Source organism: Vipera ursinii (assembly GCF_947247035.1).
Source record: "Vipera ursinii genome assembly, chromosome: Z".
In the NCBI taxonomy this organism is placed as follows: domain Eukaryota; kingdom Metazoa; phylum Chordata; class Lepidosauria; order Squamata; family Viperidae; genus Vipera; species Vipera ursinii.
In genome coordinates, this window is record NC_139517.1 from 87444391 (window position 1) to 87461811 (window position 17421).

Below are 17421 nucleotides of genomic sequence, written 5' to 3' on the forward strand. Positions count from 1 at the left end.
ATGACACTCCTTGGATTATGTTAGGCCAGTTTTTATTTCTGTCTTTCATTCTTTTTCTGTTGTTTTTTTTTTTGGTAAATAGTGTAGGAAAGGGCAATCCAGATTTATTAGACTATGTTTCTTACAATTGGACTGAACTTTTAATAAAAATAGGCCCCCAAAGGATGACCATTGGTTGAGGATTATAATATAAGCTATTTTGTTGGTTTAGAAGTCTCTGTTGAGATTATGCAAAAAAAAAACCTTTTCAGTCAATTGTACATTGGTTTGTTTTTATTTATTTTATATCATTGAATATTAGCTAGTTTTGTTTTCTCCTAAAATTATTTTAGTGTATTATTTTACATAGTTTTTGTATGTGCTTTTTTAAAAAAAGTGAATATGATATATGTCTTTTTGTATGATTTCTGAATTATTACTTTGAATTTATTTTAAGATATCTCTGAAGAGAGAATGAGCTGTAAGGCTTTTTTCTTTTTTTGTAATTCAAATATAAAATAGTTTTTATATAAATATTTATATTTTAGTATAAAAATTTTGGAAATAGTTCTTGTAGATTTGCAGGTATCTTAAAACAAACACTTCTTTTTTCCACAGTATTAACTGCTTAAAAGAAGATTGAAAGCAGATTATGTGGAATAATTAGCTAGTATTCATGTGCTCCAGAGTAACAGACTCCAAAAGAATTATTCTTTATATCTCTTTCACCATATTTTAATAAATTGACTTTACATTTCTGAATAAATTTAGTTGTGTGAAAATCCGCCATTGCCAGATGGATTTATGGTAGGGATACAAAGACATGCTTCTTATTTTTAACTGAACCACAGCTAATTCAAGCCAATTTTCTGGAACAGTACAATTTACGGAACCACAGATAAATGTCCTCACTGAGTTCATAAATATGCTATAGAGGAAAATGTGGTTAGCTAGTTTGTAGATCATCTGCTGATTGCTGAGTGCATTCATGCAAAATGTTTAATCTGATCATTGTTTTCTGATTTTATACAACATCCTGATCCATATACTATTCATCACAGGTGTGGTCTGGGTCCACACTGTTATGTACTGCGCTCTTGAGGAATACCATGTGGGTTGCTGGAGCAGCTAACGGCTCTCCAACAACCCAGACTACATATCTCCTGTGCTGCAATTGGCTATCTCCAGGTGGCAATGGTTGATTCAAACCTATTGGCTGCTTCCTAGGGGCTAGACCAGGGGTCAGCAACCTGAAACAGTGAAAGAGCCACTCGGAACTGGTTCCCTCACAAAATGAAAAACTGGGAGCCGCAAAAAATATGTGCGCATGCGCATACATGCACACATGCACAGAACAGGGTTTGACTGAAGAGTGGAGCCAAGGCGAGATATGCACCTACCCTGCATATTTGAATTGATTGGTTGAACTTTTTTAGTCCCACTTTTTTTTTTTTTGACTGCACATGGCAGAGGACTGGGAACTGCAGGAGACGGCTGAAAGAGCCGCATGCGGCTCCGGAGCCGTGGGTTGCAGACCTGTGGGCTAGACTATATATTGCAGCTAGTTGCAGCCATTTGCCAAGTACAGTTCCTGCACGAAATAAATGATGAGTTACCCTGTACTCAGTTCTGCATCTTTATTCCTGCACCAAGGAACCCGTTATTTAATAGTGGCGACGAGGGTGGGATCCTGCTTCACTGAATAAAGAGTTGAAGTCTACGAGGGAAAGGCAGCGCATGCCGGAGGGAAAAGGCATTTCCCCCCCCTCTCAAGATCGGCTAGCAAGCTACGCTAGTGACCTCGTGCTCAGTGGACTCATTCTCTGAGCTTGGAAGCAGGATTCAGAAGAACGCAGGAACCAGCAAGAAAGAATGCTGAAGGTCAGAAAACTGCAAGTATTCGACGTGAAACACCCGGAGGAATGGCCATCATATTTATCACAAGTAGAAAACTACCTCAGGGCCAATCAGATCGTGGAAGAAGGACTGAAGGCCGCAATGCTACTTTGCGTGTGCGGCCCAGCAACTTTTCATTTGGCCAAGAAACTTTTCACACCGACACCAATTGAAGCGGTCTCCTACGCAGACCTCAAAAAGAAGCTAACCAGACATTTCCAGCCCAAGATGTCTGAAATGGCTTGGCGGTTCAAGTTCGACCAAAGAGTGCAGCAACCCAGAGAATCAGCTTCAGAGTTCATAGCGGGCCTGAGGCAGGCCACATGCCTTTGCAAATTTTCAAATTTAGAGGAGTGACTACGAGACCAGCTCGTCTGCAGCCTACAGGACAGAACGCTTCAGCAGAGACTATTTGCTAGGCCAAACTTAACGTTTTCTGAAGCACAAGACAAGGTGATGGCCGACGAAGCTGCCGGGGGCGCAGTTCAAACAGTACAGCCTGCCAAATTGACAAAGTTAGAAGAAACAGTCAACCTTGAGGACACCAAATGAACCGAAGAATCTTCCAAGGAAGAAGAAACTGAAATCAACCAACTCCAAAAGCAACCCAACGCGCAACACCACAACAGCCAGGAGCGAGAAGACAGTTACAAGGTAGTTCTCTTGCCGAGATGTAAGGGGTGCGGCGGCAACCAGTTTTGCACCAATTGCAGATTTTGATCAGCCACGTGCAGAGCTTGTGGAAGAACAGGCCACATCACAGTGGTTTGCAGAGCCTGCCAGAGAGACCGGCCACCCAAACACTAGTCGGAAGAACCAACTAGGAGAGGTACTGGGGCCCAGGGTCCAGTTAGTGTGGGGTTTTTCAGAAGCCATAGAAGCATATGCCGCACCGGGGCCCGACGCCCCTTCAAACCCAAACTTGAGCTCCTGGTATTGCTAAAAGGAGTTCCATGTAAGATGGAATTGGACTCTGGCTCTGCAGTCTCAATCATTTCTCAAGACACTTTTAACTTCGTGTGTAGGTGCAGTAACAATTGGGCCAAACTAAGACCCTCAGATATAATCCTAATGGATTTTCAGAACACGCATGTTAAAGTTAAGGGAGAAGCCACCTTGTTTGTTACGTTTAAAGGGTTTTGGGGGCACCTGGATGTAATAGTAGTAGGGGGCCAGAGAACGAGTCTCATTGGACTCGATTGGTTTGATGCCTTAGGTATTCAGATTACTGGCATAAACCGGACACAAACTGCAGACCTCGTGTCAGTATGCGAGGAATATGTGGATGTTTTTGATTCAACCCTAGGAGCATACACAGGCCCGCCTATCTCATTTAAGCTAGATTCCAATGTAGTTCCAATCAGGGTTAAGCCTCGTAGGGTCCCCTTTGTCTTAAAACATAAAATTGATTCCAAAATCAATAAGTTCATAGAACAGGGCATGTTACAGCCTGTTGATGGTGGGGAGTGGGAAACTCCTATAGTCACTCCACTTAAAGCCTGTGGTCAACCATATTTTAGCCTCCTTGCAAGGGGGTACTATTTTTGCTAAACTTGATTTAGTACAGGCCTATCAGCAATTGCCGGTTGATGAGGCCACAGCGCAGCTCAAACGATCGTGACTCACAGGTGGGCTTTCAAAGTTAAACGCTTACAGTTTGGAATCAGTGTTGCACCGGGTATTTTTCAGGGAATCATGGAGCATACACTCAAGGGTATTCAGGGCGTCTGCCCTTATTTTGATGATGTTCTTATTGCAGGGGAATCCCCAGAAGTGTTGGCCAGTAGGCTCAGGGCTGTCTTTCAGGGACAGCTCTTCCTTATAGTAGTGGATAACCACTCCAAATGGCTGGAAGTAATTCCAGTTCCTAACATTTATTTATTTTATTTATTTATTTAGATTTATATACCGCCCTTTCCCGAAGGACTCAGGGCAGTTTACAGGGCATTTAAAAGAAAGTCAATACAAATGTTAAAACAAATTAAAAAAGATTAAATAAAACCCTGAGAAAAATAAAAACCCAGTTAAAATTAAAATTAAAAAAAATTCTCAGCCTGGGCCAGAGAGCTCAAAGAGCCAGGTGTTCAGGTCCTGGCGGAATGAACGGAGGTTGGGGGCAGTCCTAAGCTCCACAGGCAGCTGGTTCCACAGGGCAGGTGCACCCACTGAGAAGGCCCTACCCCTGGGTGTTACCCGCCGGCAATCTTTAACCGGCGGCACCCTGAGAAGACCCTCCCTGTGGGAGCACACTGGACGAAGGGAGCTTGATGCTGGCAACAGGTGACTATTGCTAGGACCATCCAGGTGTTGACAAAACTCTTTGCCACACATGGGTTGCCAGATGTCTTAGTTTCAGACAATGGGGCCCAATTCACTGCTGCTGAATTTCAGGCCTTCCTTAGAGCTAATCTCATCAGACATACAACGTCTGCAACTTTCATCCATCTTCTAATGGTCAAGCTGAATGCATGGTGAGGACAATGAAGGAAGCACTCAAGCGCATTGTCACAGGTGACTGGCATCACAGATTGCCAGATTTTTTACTCTGCCAGCATTCTACGCCCTGCACTGCTACAGGCAAAAGTCCTGCAGAACTACATTTGGGGAGGCGTTTGATCACTAAACTGGACAGATTGCATCCAGATAGAGTGGCAGCAGAAGCCTCTCGACCAAAACTCCTGAGGGGGCTGCACATGGGCGATTGTGTTTGGGTCAGGAACTATGGTCATGGGAATCTGTGGGTTCCTGGTCAAATTACCAAGGCATCCAGACCCCTATCTTATGAAGTGGGGTTGGAGGGAGGGTGAGTTGTCAGAAGACACATTGATCAGCTCAGGAAACGGTTTCCAGAATGGCCACTAAGTGAGGACTGCATCATAAGTCCCTCCCAAGGTCCTCAAACCTGCGGCCAAGCCAGTCCTCACATGGACTATCAGGACCTTTCCTTCTTAACTAAGGTGGAACTGGAGGAAGAACTGGGGAGCCCTGAAGTGCAACATGGATCCCCTGAAGGAGCAAGCCAACCGAACTTCAGCAACCGCTGTGCCTACTCTGCCGAACAGTCTGACTCTGGGGTGGGCCAACCTGGAGAGGCCAGCCAGAGTGCATCGAATCCCCTTGACTCAGGAGCACAAAGGGACACAAGTCTACCCAGCCCAGTGGGTAAGCTGGTAGACCACAAAGTGGTAGGAACTCCGAGATGTTCCTCTAGGGCACACAAGCCTCTTTCATATCTTGCAGATTACGTTGTAAAATAAAGAGCTATATATTGTTGTAATTCCTTTTTGCCACCTGACTATAGAAACTAGTGCTATGTTGTAACTGTCTAAAAGTGCTATCTTTGAAGCCTATTCATTCAGACGTTGTTTAATAACATTGTAACCTACATTGTTTTTTTATTTTTTATTATTATTATCACTTTTACTTTAGTGTGTTTGGATAATGAGTCTTGACAATTGTTGAGACTAATTGGTCTTATTATGGTCTGTTCTAAGAGGGGAGGGGTGTTATGTACTGGGCTCTTGAGGAATACCACGTGGGTTGCTGGAGCAGCTAACGGCTCTCCAGCAACCCAGACTACAAGACTCCTGTGCTACAATTCGCTATCTCCAGGTGGCAATGGTTGATACAAACCTATTGGCTGCCGCCTAAGGGGTAGACTATATATTGCGGCTAGTTGCAGCCATTTCCCGAGTACAGTTCCTGCATGAAATAAACGGTGAGAACTGTACTCAGTTCTGCGTCTTCATTCCTATGCCAAAGAACCCGCTATTTAACACACACAATATGGGAAGCTACACAAAATCACACTTAAAACAAGCCAAGCAGTTTGTTTGCAAGGACAAGATCTTCAACGAGCATACTAAAGTATCTTGTTTAAAAATAGTGAATAAATAACATGGACAAAAACTCTATGATTTCTTTCAACTTGCCAATAGCTAAGTAGGGCAATTCAAATCTCTTATGATTATTTTCTGACTAGTGACCAAACAGCTTCTTTTAGGGAGAGCCAGCCATTCGTGTACCATTGTAACCATATCAAGGTCAGGCTTTTAAATCTTTTTGTCTCAAGATGGTTGAGCTATGCTAAAGGAAATTGTCTTAAATCTCCGCTGATCTTTGCTGTTACACAGCAAATTTGGGCATGCAGGAATATTGCTCTGGGTGAGAGAAGCTATGTGCCACTGAACATTCAGCCAGTTGAAAGGAAGACTTCAACGTTTTACATATAAATGTAAAGAGTTCCTTTCTCTTATGGGTAGTGGTTGTGTATTATTATAATTATTTCTAAGCTGTATTGCTAAGCCATATTGATGTAAAGATAACTTGAACTGATAATTATCAATTGATAATTTAAACTGGTAAACTGGTATAATTGATATAACCTAGGCTATACTGATATAAAGATATCTTTGGCTCCACAAAACAATATATTTTTTGTTTTCTATTTTGTAATCAATAGGATGCCACCATGCTTATTGTGGGGATGGCTATCGGCATGAAGGTGCAGAAGAATGTGATGGGAATGACTTTGGATACTTAACTTGCAAAACATATCTCCCTGGGTATGATAATTTATAAATGAATTACAGGAGAAGTGTTTTTGATTAAACAAGTATAAACTCAAAGGAAGAAGGAAGAGGAAGGGAGTATAATTATTTCCAGGGAAGGGACGGGTAATTAATAAGGGAGAGATAGTTGATTTATAAAAAAGATACCTGAAGCCTGAAGAACAAATCTTCTATATTTGCTTAGAGGTGATAAGAAAGATTAATTTCATCCTAAATCAATAGTTGCAGAGAGATAGTGAACTGAGTCTGCAAAATTATTCATTCGCCTCTGATTACTTAGAAAATAAAGAGGAATGAAATTCTGAAGTGAAAAGATTGGAGGAGTAACTGTGTTCTAGAAATAGTTGCATATCCTCAGGAATATTTCTCAATTATATAGACACACAAAAAGACATGTGCATAGGCACAGATCACTTTCCTTAGTTCTCATACAACGGTAGGAAAGGGCAAGTAAAATCAAGAGGTGACCCTAAAGGACAAAACATAATGGAGATGGGTGGCAGCCTCCTCAGGTTTGCCACACTCTGGAATTGGAGAGAAAAAAAGCTATATTAGGTTTAAATGTGTTTTGTTTGAACCGAGATTGTATTGTTCCTTCAACAGGCCTCCGCCTTTTTAGCTTTCCATAAGGCTTTAGATGTTTTTACCCCAAGCATTGGGAGAAGATTAAATGCACCTTAGAACTAAATGGTGTCAGATTTTTGTTGTTTCTTTAATGTTTTAATTAGTTGAATGTTATAATTTTAAGTGATTTTATGCTTTTTAATTTTTTATTGGTTGCTTCCAAACATGATTGAAAGATGGGCAACTACATATTTTTATAATAATAAATATTGTAAAAGGCTGAAGGCCAAACTGTGAGTGTATATTTGAAATATGGATGAGTCCAATTCAAAAATTAAAAGTGACATTTGACTATGTTTAGTTAATTAAATCCTATTTATACTAAACATCAAACATTATATCCAGTTAATGATTTCCCCTTGCATTTCAGTTCTTTTATTCTATGGTAGCATTTGAGTGGGTTCCAAGGAATGGACTACAGTTTTGGAGTGGAGAAGGGCATGTGGTTACAGGTTTACATTTCTGTGGCCTCCTAAATATGAATAGATATAAAGGCAATGAGGATTTTTATAAACCATCTTCTCATTCCCCAACTGCTATTGAATGTTGTTCCATGCTTCCTAGAACATTTCTAAGAGAAAAAAAAGAACCACATAGAATTAATTCTTGGCTAATATTACAATAGTACTTAACAAGTTTTACAGTATTTTTCGGACCATAAGACGCACTTTCCCCCCCCCCCCAAAAGTGGGGGGAAAACAAGGGTGCGTCTTATGGTCTGAAGGTGATCCGTATGGCCAGCCCCAACCTCCACAAGTTGAAAGCATGGGAGATTGCCAGGAGCCCGAATCGGCACGTGCTGAGAAACGCTGATCTTGCGCTCCTGCAATCTCCCTCGCTCGGTTTCAGCTTCCCTTGCTACAAGAGAAAGCAGGCTGAAACGGAGCGAGGGAGATTGTCAGGAACGCAAATCGGCCGATCTCATGCTGCTGCAATCTCCCTCGCTCCGTTTCAGACTGCTTACTCTTGTAGCAAGGGAAGCTGAAACCGAACGAGGGAGATTGCAGGAGCGCGAGATCGGCCAATTCGCGTTCCTGTCAATATCCCTCACTCTGTTTCAGCTTGCTTTCTGCAAGAGAAAGCCAGGCCGCAGGGCCGCCTCCACGGGTACTGCTCTAACACGGAGAGGGAAGGACAAAGAGGGAGGAAAGGAAGAAAGGAAGGAAGGAAAAAAGGAAGGGACAATGGGAGAGGGAGGGAGAGAAATAGAGGGAGAGAGGGAGAGAAAGAGAGGGAGAGAGGAGGAGAAAGAAATAGGGAGAGAAAGAGAGGGGAGAGAAAGAGAGAGGGAGAGGGAAAGAGGGAGAGAAAGAAAGGGAGAGGGAGAGAGAGACAAGGAGAAAAAAAGAGGGAGGGAAATAGAGGGAGAGAGAAAGGGAGAGAGGGAAAGAGAAAAATAGAGAGGGAGAGAGAGAAGGAGAAAGAAAGGGAGGGAAATGGAGAGAGAGAAAGAGGGAGAAATAGAGGGAAAGAGAAAAATAGGGAGAGAAAGAGGGAAAGGGAGAGAGAGAAGAGAGAAAGAAAGAGGGAGGGGGAGAGAAAGAGAAAGAGAGAGAGAAATTAAATTAGTAACATGATTGTTAAGTGAATCTGGTTTCCCCACTAACTTTGCTTGTCAGAAGGTTGCAAAAGGCAATCACATGACCCTGGAACAATGTGACCATCATAAATATGAATTGATTGCCAAGCATCCGAATGTAAATCACATGACCCTGGGGATGCTGCAACGGTCATAAGTGTGAAAAATGGTCATAAGTCACTTTTTTCAGTGCTTTCGTAACTTTGAACAGTCACTAAGTGAATCATTGTAAGTCGAGGACTACCTGTATCATTTTTTTTTTCTTTTTTGGGGGGGGTCAAGTTTTTGACACCTTGCTGGGCCACTGGTGGTACTCGGACATTGCCTTGTCCTAAAAGTGGTACAATGGATGAAAAGGTTGAAAAGCCCTGTTTTAGTATACCGGTACTATTTGGTTCAGAATATTTTTTTTCTTGTTTTCCTGCTCTAAAAACTGGGTGCGTCTTATGGTCAGGTGCGTCTTATGGTCCGAAAAATACGGTACTTACAACTGATCCTCAACATTGTGCCTGTTGTAGCACATCCACCATAACAGAATAGTGATTTGGGCACTTGGCAACTGGCTTGCATTTACAATGGTTGCAGTGTCCTATGGTCACATGATTGCCATTTACGGCCTTCCCTGCCAGCTTTCCACAAGGAAAATCAATGGGGAAAACAGCAGGGAAGGCAGCATACTGCTTCTGCTCCCCTTGCTTTTTCTCTTGCGGAACTCCACTATGGACTATGAGATCCCTGCCTGCACTTGTGCAGTCACATCCCACCTCCACCTGTGCCTGCCCCAGGCCACAGCATCCAACCCGTGTGTATTTTCATTCCACAGCACTTACCCACCCACCATCCTACTTGCAAGTTGCCTAAGATAATTGTGACTTGCAACTTCCTGTTGGTTTCCCCATTGACTTTGCTAGCAAGAAGTCTTGACTCATGGTTATGTGACATCCTCCCTTAACTACATGTGATCCTTACTTAATGATGGCAGAGAGGACTGCCAGGTTCACATGAGATCCCATTTTAGGACTGCATCACTTAGCAACAGAAATTCTTGTCCCAATTTCTGATATTGTGACAACTACTCATAATTACAACTTTTGAGTGGAGAACATAATTTTGCCCCCTTTTTCTCTCCAAATGGAAAACATGTTTACTATTGAGAAATCCTCTGTTCACTTCATCTGGGCACCCATGGCATCTACATTCAAAGATCCATGTTACTACTAAGATATAGAAATGTGTTTTGAAGGCTTTCTTTGCAGTTGTCAGCCCTTTGAGGCAGACCAAACATGAACACAAAGTCACAAATAATTAAATTTAATAAAAACTATTTTTGTTATAGGGTACAGTACCAGAATCTGCAGGTTTGAATGTGTCTCCACCCCTGTACTTTATCTACAAGAAAATTAGGGAGGATAAAATCTGAACAAAATTCTCCTCCTCCCCTTCCACAAGGTTATTCTCATTTCTGCAGTTCATCATTCACATACTGGAACTTTCTCCAAAACCATTACTGTGGTTCTTCCCAGCAAGATACTTAACTTGGATCTTTGCAATCTGACTAATATGTATTGGAACGACTAGCTTTCTTTGATCAGCAACCTTTTTACATACAGTAGCTGTTGTTCTGCATGCTGTCAGATGCTCTTGCTATTTTACTGGAAGCATTTAATTTGTAAATGAAATTATCTGCAGAGTCCTCATGGGACATTTTAATTGACAGGAATAAGAAAGATAGCCCTGCCAAAACTCTGCTGTGTCAATGGCCTGTATCTAATTGTACCTTGCCTTAGCACCATGTCTTGCTGTAGATCCGTTTTGAAAGGCAAATGATTGTATATCCATAATTGATACAAACCTTGAAAAAGATTACCAATAGTGAAAATTAAAAACAGGGCTTCAATTCCAGAGACCCTCTTGGGCAGTTTCCAGGTGAGTTTTTCATCCACAGGGTGCCCAGTTTATTACAAGAGCTCACAGAACATCTAGATGATTTTGTAATCCTTCAACCCACATTTTGTAATCCTTAGCAACCTACATTTTATCTGCCATTGGTTGTTTCCTTGCTTCTTTTAATGGAATCCAGATAGGCAGAAAAACCTGGAAGAGAAGTGAAAGTATAAAAGGCATAACACCTCCACAAAACTTCACTCCTTTGTACTTTATTTCTTTTTTCTTTTTAAACCCACCTTTATTACCTTGTAAGTAACTCATGGTAGCAAACATGCCTAAATTCATCCACTTATTTTTCTCACAGCCCTATGAGATGGGTTGGGCTGAGAAGGAGTCATTGACCCAAAGTACCTCAACTGACTTTCATAACTAATATGGGACTACAACTCACAGTCTAGACCAGGCATGTGAAACTCGCGATGTCACGTGACGTCACGCGACGTATCGGAACTTTTTCCCATTGCCAAAAATGGGATGGTCGCGGTTTTTCCGTGATGCTACGGCCCACGGGCCGGCAGTTTGACACCCCTGGTCTAGACCAGCACCTTAACCCCTGCACCACACTGACTGTTTAATAGTATGTATCAACAAAGCTTGATTAGGAACATCTCCAAAATAGTGGAATGATGGATATAAGTATTGCCAATAGTAGCTTACTTTATGCTAGAAAAGGGAGTTATTTTGCATTATCTTCATATGACAATTTTGTGTTTCTTTCCTTAGAGAACAGAATTCAAAACCAATCCTTAATGTCTTTAAATTTAATTTAATTTAATCTGATTAAATCTATCTGTTTAATTGAGCAGCACCATTTTCTTCAAGTTTGGATGAAATGTTATATATATATATATATATATATATATATATATATATATATATATATATATATATATATATATATATATATATATATATCATTTCATCCAAACTTGAAGAAAATGGTGCTGCTCAATTAAACAGATAGATTTAATCAGATTAAATGGTACATATATACATATATACATATATATATATATATATATATATATATATATATATATATATATATATATATATATATATATGGATCCTTGGTTTTTCGGGTTTTTCCCCGCGTAGAACTAAAAGTGTAGGCGCAATGTTTCGACGGAATCCCATCCGTCATCATCAGGCTTTAGCTTCCTTCTTCTGGGAGAAGCATGTGGCTTCTCTCCCAGAAGAAGGAAGCTAAAGCCTGATGATGACGGATGGGATTCCGTCGAAACGTTGCGCCTACACTTTTAGTTCTACGCGGGGAAAAACCCGAAAAACCAAGGATCCACATACAGGCACCCGCGAAAACCTCAGAAAACATTATATATATATATATATATATATATATATATATATATATATATATATATATATATATATATATATATATATATATATATATATATATATATATATATATATATATATAAAACTTTCAGGTTTTTTTAAGTGTTCATTTTAAATAAAATTAAGCCTTAAGTGTGCTACAATTAAAAAAGTAGGTACAAATGGAAACAATCAATCAATATATGCAATATATCAATTACAAAAGGCAGCTTTACTTGGAGCAGCTTAAATCCCATGACAATATTGTTAACACCATCAAAAAAGAACTTCTGCCTACTCCAGGTCCTTGAGAAGGACTCAAGGCCAGTCTAAATACTGTATGTGGCTGACAGTGCAGTGAAGTATAATAATAAAAGCATTTAAATTATAATCTATAATCTATATGTCACATCTGCCTTATCTTTTCTCTTAGGTCTTATGGAAAATTACGCTGTACTTCTTATTGTTATATTGACTCTACAGATTGTCGCTATTTTACATGAAAAGTGAGTGGTGAGAGAGAAGTATTCTATATATATAACATGCATGCATCAGGTGCTATATTAGTATCATCAAACCAAGACTGGACGATAGAGAAACAATCAATGCTGAAACAACCATTGTCATGTTGCCATGATGATTGGAAATAAGTGTTAATTGCCTGCTCACAGTGGAAGTAAATCGGACCGTTCTTTTTTGTCTTAATAGAAAACATCCAGTGACAGTAACGCTTAAGATTTGCCTTTTCCATGATTGACTAAAGGAATTTTCCTGTGCATCAAGAACAAAAACAAACCAAATGAACACTCTATTTGACTTCATGCTGTTAGGTTATTAAAATACAATAATACCTCAATTTAGCACTGTTAGTTCTACAAATAAGCTCTTCAGGTTTTCTTAACAAGATTTTTCCAGGATAAAAACAAATCATTTTCTGTTGGCAGTGTTTATAAGAAGTCTTTTATTTTTGTTTTTTAATTATTATTACAATGTGAACTTTGTACATGCTTCAGCTGCATGAATTATGTGAAAACACTTTATGTTTGTTGATTTGGGTAATTTGAGCTGCAGCCCAAGACCCTCTAATATCACTGAACTCATTCTGATTTAACATCTGTGCAGATGTGCCCAAGTAAGAACAAAAGGGAAATATTACTTTTAGTGTTTTTTTAAAAAAATACACTCCATATTAAAATGAGAGGGATGCAATGAGATTAAATTATACTTGCTGACAGTTTAAGTGGGACAATTAGGAAGGAACCACATTTGCTGGCTGATAACACCAATGAAACAGATAGACATAGTTCAGAATCCTAGGAATAGGATCAGCTTCTGATGCTGAAATTACACCTTGAGATCATATTCTACTCAGCTAGAGCCACCGTGGCCAGCAGATGAGTAATGACGGAAAGTACAGTTCAGTGACTTCTGGAAGACTGCAGCACATTGTATTTAAAAACTAAGGACTCCTATGCAAGTTTATACAGATGCCAGTTTCATGTCCAGTGGATCTAAACATTCAAGAAGCTGGTTAGGGTTGTAGTTAGATTTTCTGCAACTCCAGGACAGTGGCTCACATGGAGCAAGCTAGTGAATATACTCTTCCATGCATTGTATTCATGAAAAGATTTGGAAATAATAAGATCCTAAATGAATTCATCTAAAATATACATTGTTACATTTACCACTGCATGGAAGGCTGCATTTGAAAAGCTGAGTTGCATTAATGATAATTGCTGAGAAGCTTTCAATTTCAAACTTTAATTCTGGCTTATTTGCCAGGAAGTGTTAGCTAGTCATTCACTTTTATTGATTTCCAGTCTGATAACTGCTTTCCAGTCTCAGCTTTGTATAACATTCAGTACATATGTGTATATATTCCTATTTGTACAGCTTAGTCTATGCTGTATAGATTTTATATGTATATAAATGGCTTTTCTTTTCCTGTTTTCTAGAAAAAAAATTATCAGCATTCAGAATATTTACTTTATAGCAGATATTAAAAAGGAAATTTTACATTGGAAATGTGCTAAGATACAAACAGAAATTTTAAATGTAGGTAGATTAATTTTTCATTTAGTGAAATATCAGTTCAAATTAAAAGAACTAAGATAGGCCACTCTTTTCCTGCTATTATTGATCCAAAATATATGTTTAAAATGCATGAAACTTGTAAAATATTGGTTACTGTTATATTCTGTTTTTTCTGTAGATATTAAATACAGAGGACAGCACAGAATTATAATAAAATTAACAATTATTCATCATTTTACCATAGATATGTAGATTATTTTAGTCTGCATGTGCATAGTATTGAGAAAATATTTTTTTTAAATAAAAACCATTCCATTATTCAGATTGGTCCTCCTTTTTCTGAATTTCTTTTATTGATTTCTCCCATTCTGGAATTTTACCATATGTGCTCAATTACAGCTTTAGTCATGCAGAGTTACCTTCTGACTATACACAGTGTACTGCAACACCTCTGGAGGATTCTACATGGCAGAAGACTTGTTTACATTAAAATAAAACTTCTGGGCACAATCTCATGAATATAAAACGTGCCAAGGTCACTTAAGCTCTGTGGTACAACTTTTAGGATGCCTTTAAATTGTGTGCTCAAGTTGCATTCAGACAACTTGAGGGTGCCAAATTTACTGTGAATTTGCCCAACAGCCACAATATTCCATGGTTTTGGATTGTTCCCAGTGACTGTCATATACTCAGGGTGGGGTGCTCAGAAAACTATATTTGTAGTATAACTTCTCCTTTCTTCAGGGTTTTAATTGCACGTTCCATGACTGTAATTCATGTCCATGACTGCTTTCTCTGAACCTGTTCCAATCTGTCTGAATCCTTTTTAAGAAGGATTGGACTATTGGACTATTCACTATTCACTATTGAAGAAGTGGTCCGATTAGTGCAGAATACAAAGAAACTCTTTCTTCTCCTGATTTGGAAATTATCACTGGAAACAATCTCCATTTGAGTAGGACTGATTTATCTTCACTCAGAGATCAGCTCCAATTCAAGGCCATGTATTCTTGTTAAGATGATGTAAATTTTGGGGAAGCATTGTTAACCATTGCCAAGAATATGTTAAAGAATTTCAAGCTTGTGCTGCAATATAAGGACATTCTAGGGAGGTTATAAAAGTCTATAAAACCATCATTATATGACGCTGCTGGCCAGAAGATGAAATGGAAAAAGTAATCTTCAGTGTAAAATCTCTCTCTATTCATCAGTTGTGAACTGTGGATATCTAGCTAAAATCTACTAAGAAATCCCATTATTTATTTGGCATAGAAAAAAATCACTCTGGAAAAAAGACAGACAGGTTTAAAATTATAAATTGGGTTTCTGCCCCTCTAGCCTTTACTTTTCATTACAAAGTTTCATTTTTACTTTCTCCATATTATCATTAGTGAACACCAACAGTCTTCTCTTCCCCCATTTGTCATTTCTCTATTTCTGTTTGGCAAAACGTCAAGTTCTAAGAGGCTGCAGCAAAAAGTCTTGTGTTATATTTTGATTGCATTTGTGATTTCTGAGCCAGTTAACATTGATGCCAATTTGATCAGCAAACTACCTCTGATAGGGCCAGCTAACTGGGATTGTATTAAGGAAATGCACTCCTACTGTAAATTACATCATGGATTTTTAAAATTTGTGGGGGGTTTTTTGTTTTTGGAAAAGAATCAAGATTTTTTTTTAAAAAAAGAATTATATTTATGCACAAACACCTTACTGATTGCTGGTATTTTTATGTTTTTAAGTGTTTATCCCCATGGGTGGGTTTTATTTTGGCTTGTTTTCCAGGAGGTGTAAGTAGAATAGGAATTAACGAAGTGTATATTACCATCAATGCTTACTACCTCTATTCCCTTATTTTATTTTTCCTGTGACAACTAGGATCAGAAAGACCTTTTGTCTATTCACCAAATCAGCTCAAGGCTGAATATATCAAATTGTCCTCAAAATTATGACTGCTGGACTCATTTTCCATCCCCCCTCCCCCATCACATAATTGCATTTCAGGCATTGACAGCCGATCTGTTTACAATCAACTGCAGCAACTTGCAGTCATGTGACTGCAATTTTTGACATCTTTGCTGGTTTGAGACTTTCCACAGGTAAAAGCATGCAATTTAAGTTTGCTCTCTATTATTTAAAAAAACTTAAGAAATATGTATTTACAACTCTAATACCCTTGAAAAGAAACAGATCAAGAATAATAAATGTAAATAATAAACCATGGTGAACTTTCTAGTAAATTTTTTTGACAGTGAGTGTATATGCTTTTTCCTATGGAGTCCTAAAATTACAGAACATACAAAAGAGCACCATCACCCAAACATCTATTCACACACACAGCTCTCATGCTACTTTTTAGTATAATGCTGTATTTTTGAAGGAATGGTGAGATGCTTTCTGGCCCTCCAGATTCCACTTGCAGTGAGTGTTTTTAGATGGCTATTCCAAGTAGCTATCAACTACATTTGACCTGTGCATCTGTCCTATGCTATTTGCTCTATTAAAGAAATATTTTTTTCATATGGAACACTTTTTCCATATGGAACACTCAAAGTTGGATAAAACAACTGCAGATAAAACAATTGCTACAAACCTGCCTTCCATTGAGGACCTGTATACTGCACAAGCCAGAAAGAGGGCTGTGAAAATATCTACAGACCCATCTTGGGGATAAACTGTTTCAACTTCTACCCTCAAAACAACAATAATGCCGCTAAGGGGGGGGGGCAAAAGCCCTAATAAGCAGGCATATACGTAGAATGAAGGCTATTGCTAAGCACATTGGTTTGTGCTTAAATTGTAAGCTGCCCTGAGTCTTCGGAGAAGGGCAGGATATAAATGGGATTAAAATAAAATAATAAAACATTATAGGGCATTGCATGCCAAAACAACTATACACAAGGACAGTTCCCCACCCCATACAGACACTTGACATCACTCTGCTAAACAACTAGTTCCCACAACACTGTCAAACTATCTAATAAGACTGTATTATTATTAATCTTCTCATCTTTCCTAGTACCTTTCTCCTTGTCCTCTGATGACTATAACTTTGTTGCTTGTATCTTATGATTTATATTGTTTTATTTAGTATCCTAGTATGATGTATGTTGATTGCTTATTTTAGTATCCTATGACTATTACTCAGTATTTTATCTTATGATTTATAATGAATCTTTACAATGACTATGATCATAATTTACTACTTATTGTTTGTATGTACACTTAGAGCTCACACACCGGAGACAAATTCCTTGTATGTCCAATCACACTTGGCCAATAAAGAATTCTATTCTATTATCAGTACTGTTTGATTGCTGGACAATCCACCACTATTCGGCAGTTCAAGGAAGCAATATGTTTTCTATGGGCATCAGCTGTAGCATGAGGTAAATTTATTATTTTATTTATTACTTTTATTTAAATAAAGTATATGGCCACCCATTCACATAG

At 38.9% G+C, this 17421-nt stretch overlaps 1 protein-coding gene across 1 annotated transcript in view; it reads left to right on the forward strand.

Moving 5' to 3' along the window:
• COLQ (collagen like tail subunit of asymmetric acetylcholinesterase) overlaps positions 1–14268 on the forward strand; it is a gene marked incomplete at its 5' end in the record, with an annotated part of 66536 nt that extends 52268 nt beyond the window's left edge. Inside the window, 2 exons of the mRNA XM_083379023.1 lie at positions 6338–6440; positions 12368–14268. Coding sequence (XP_083235149.1) covers positions 6338–6440; positions 12368–12437 — 173 coding nt within the window. The 3' untranslated portion in view covers positions 12438–14268. The remainder of the gene's footprint in view (positions 1–6337; positions 6441–12367) is intronic.
• Positions 14269–17421: the final 3153 nt, after the last annotated feature.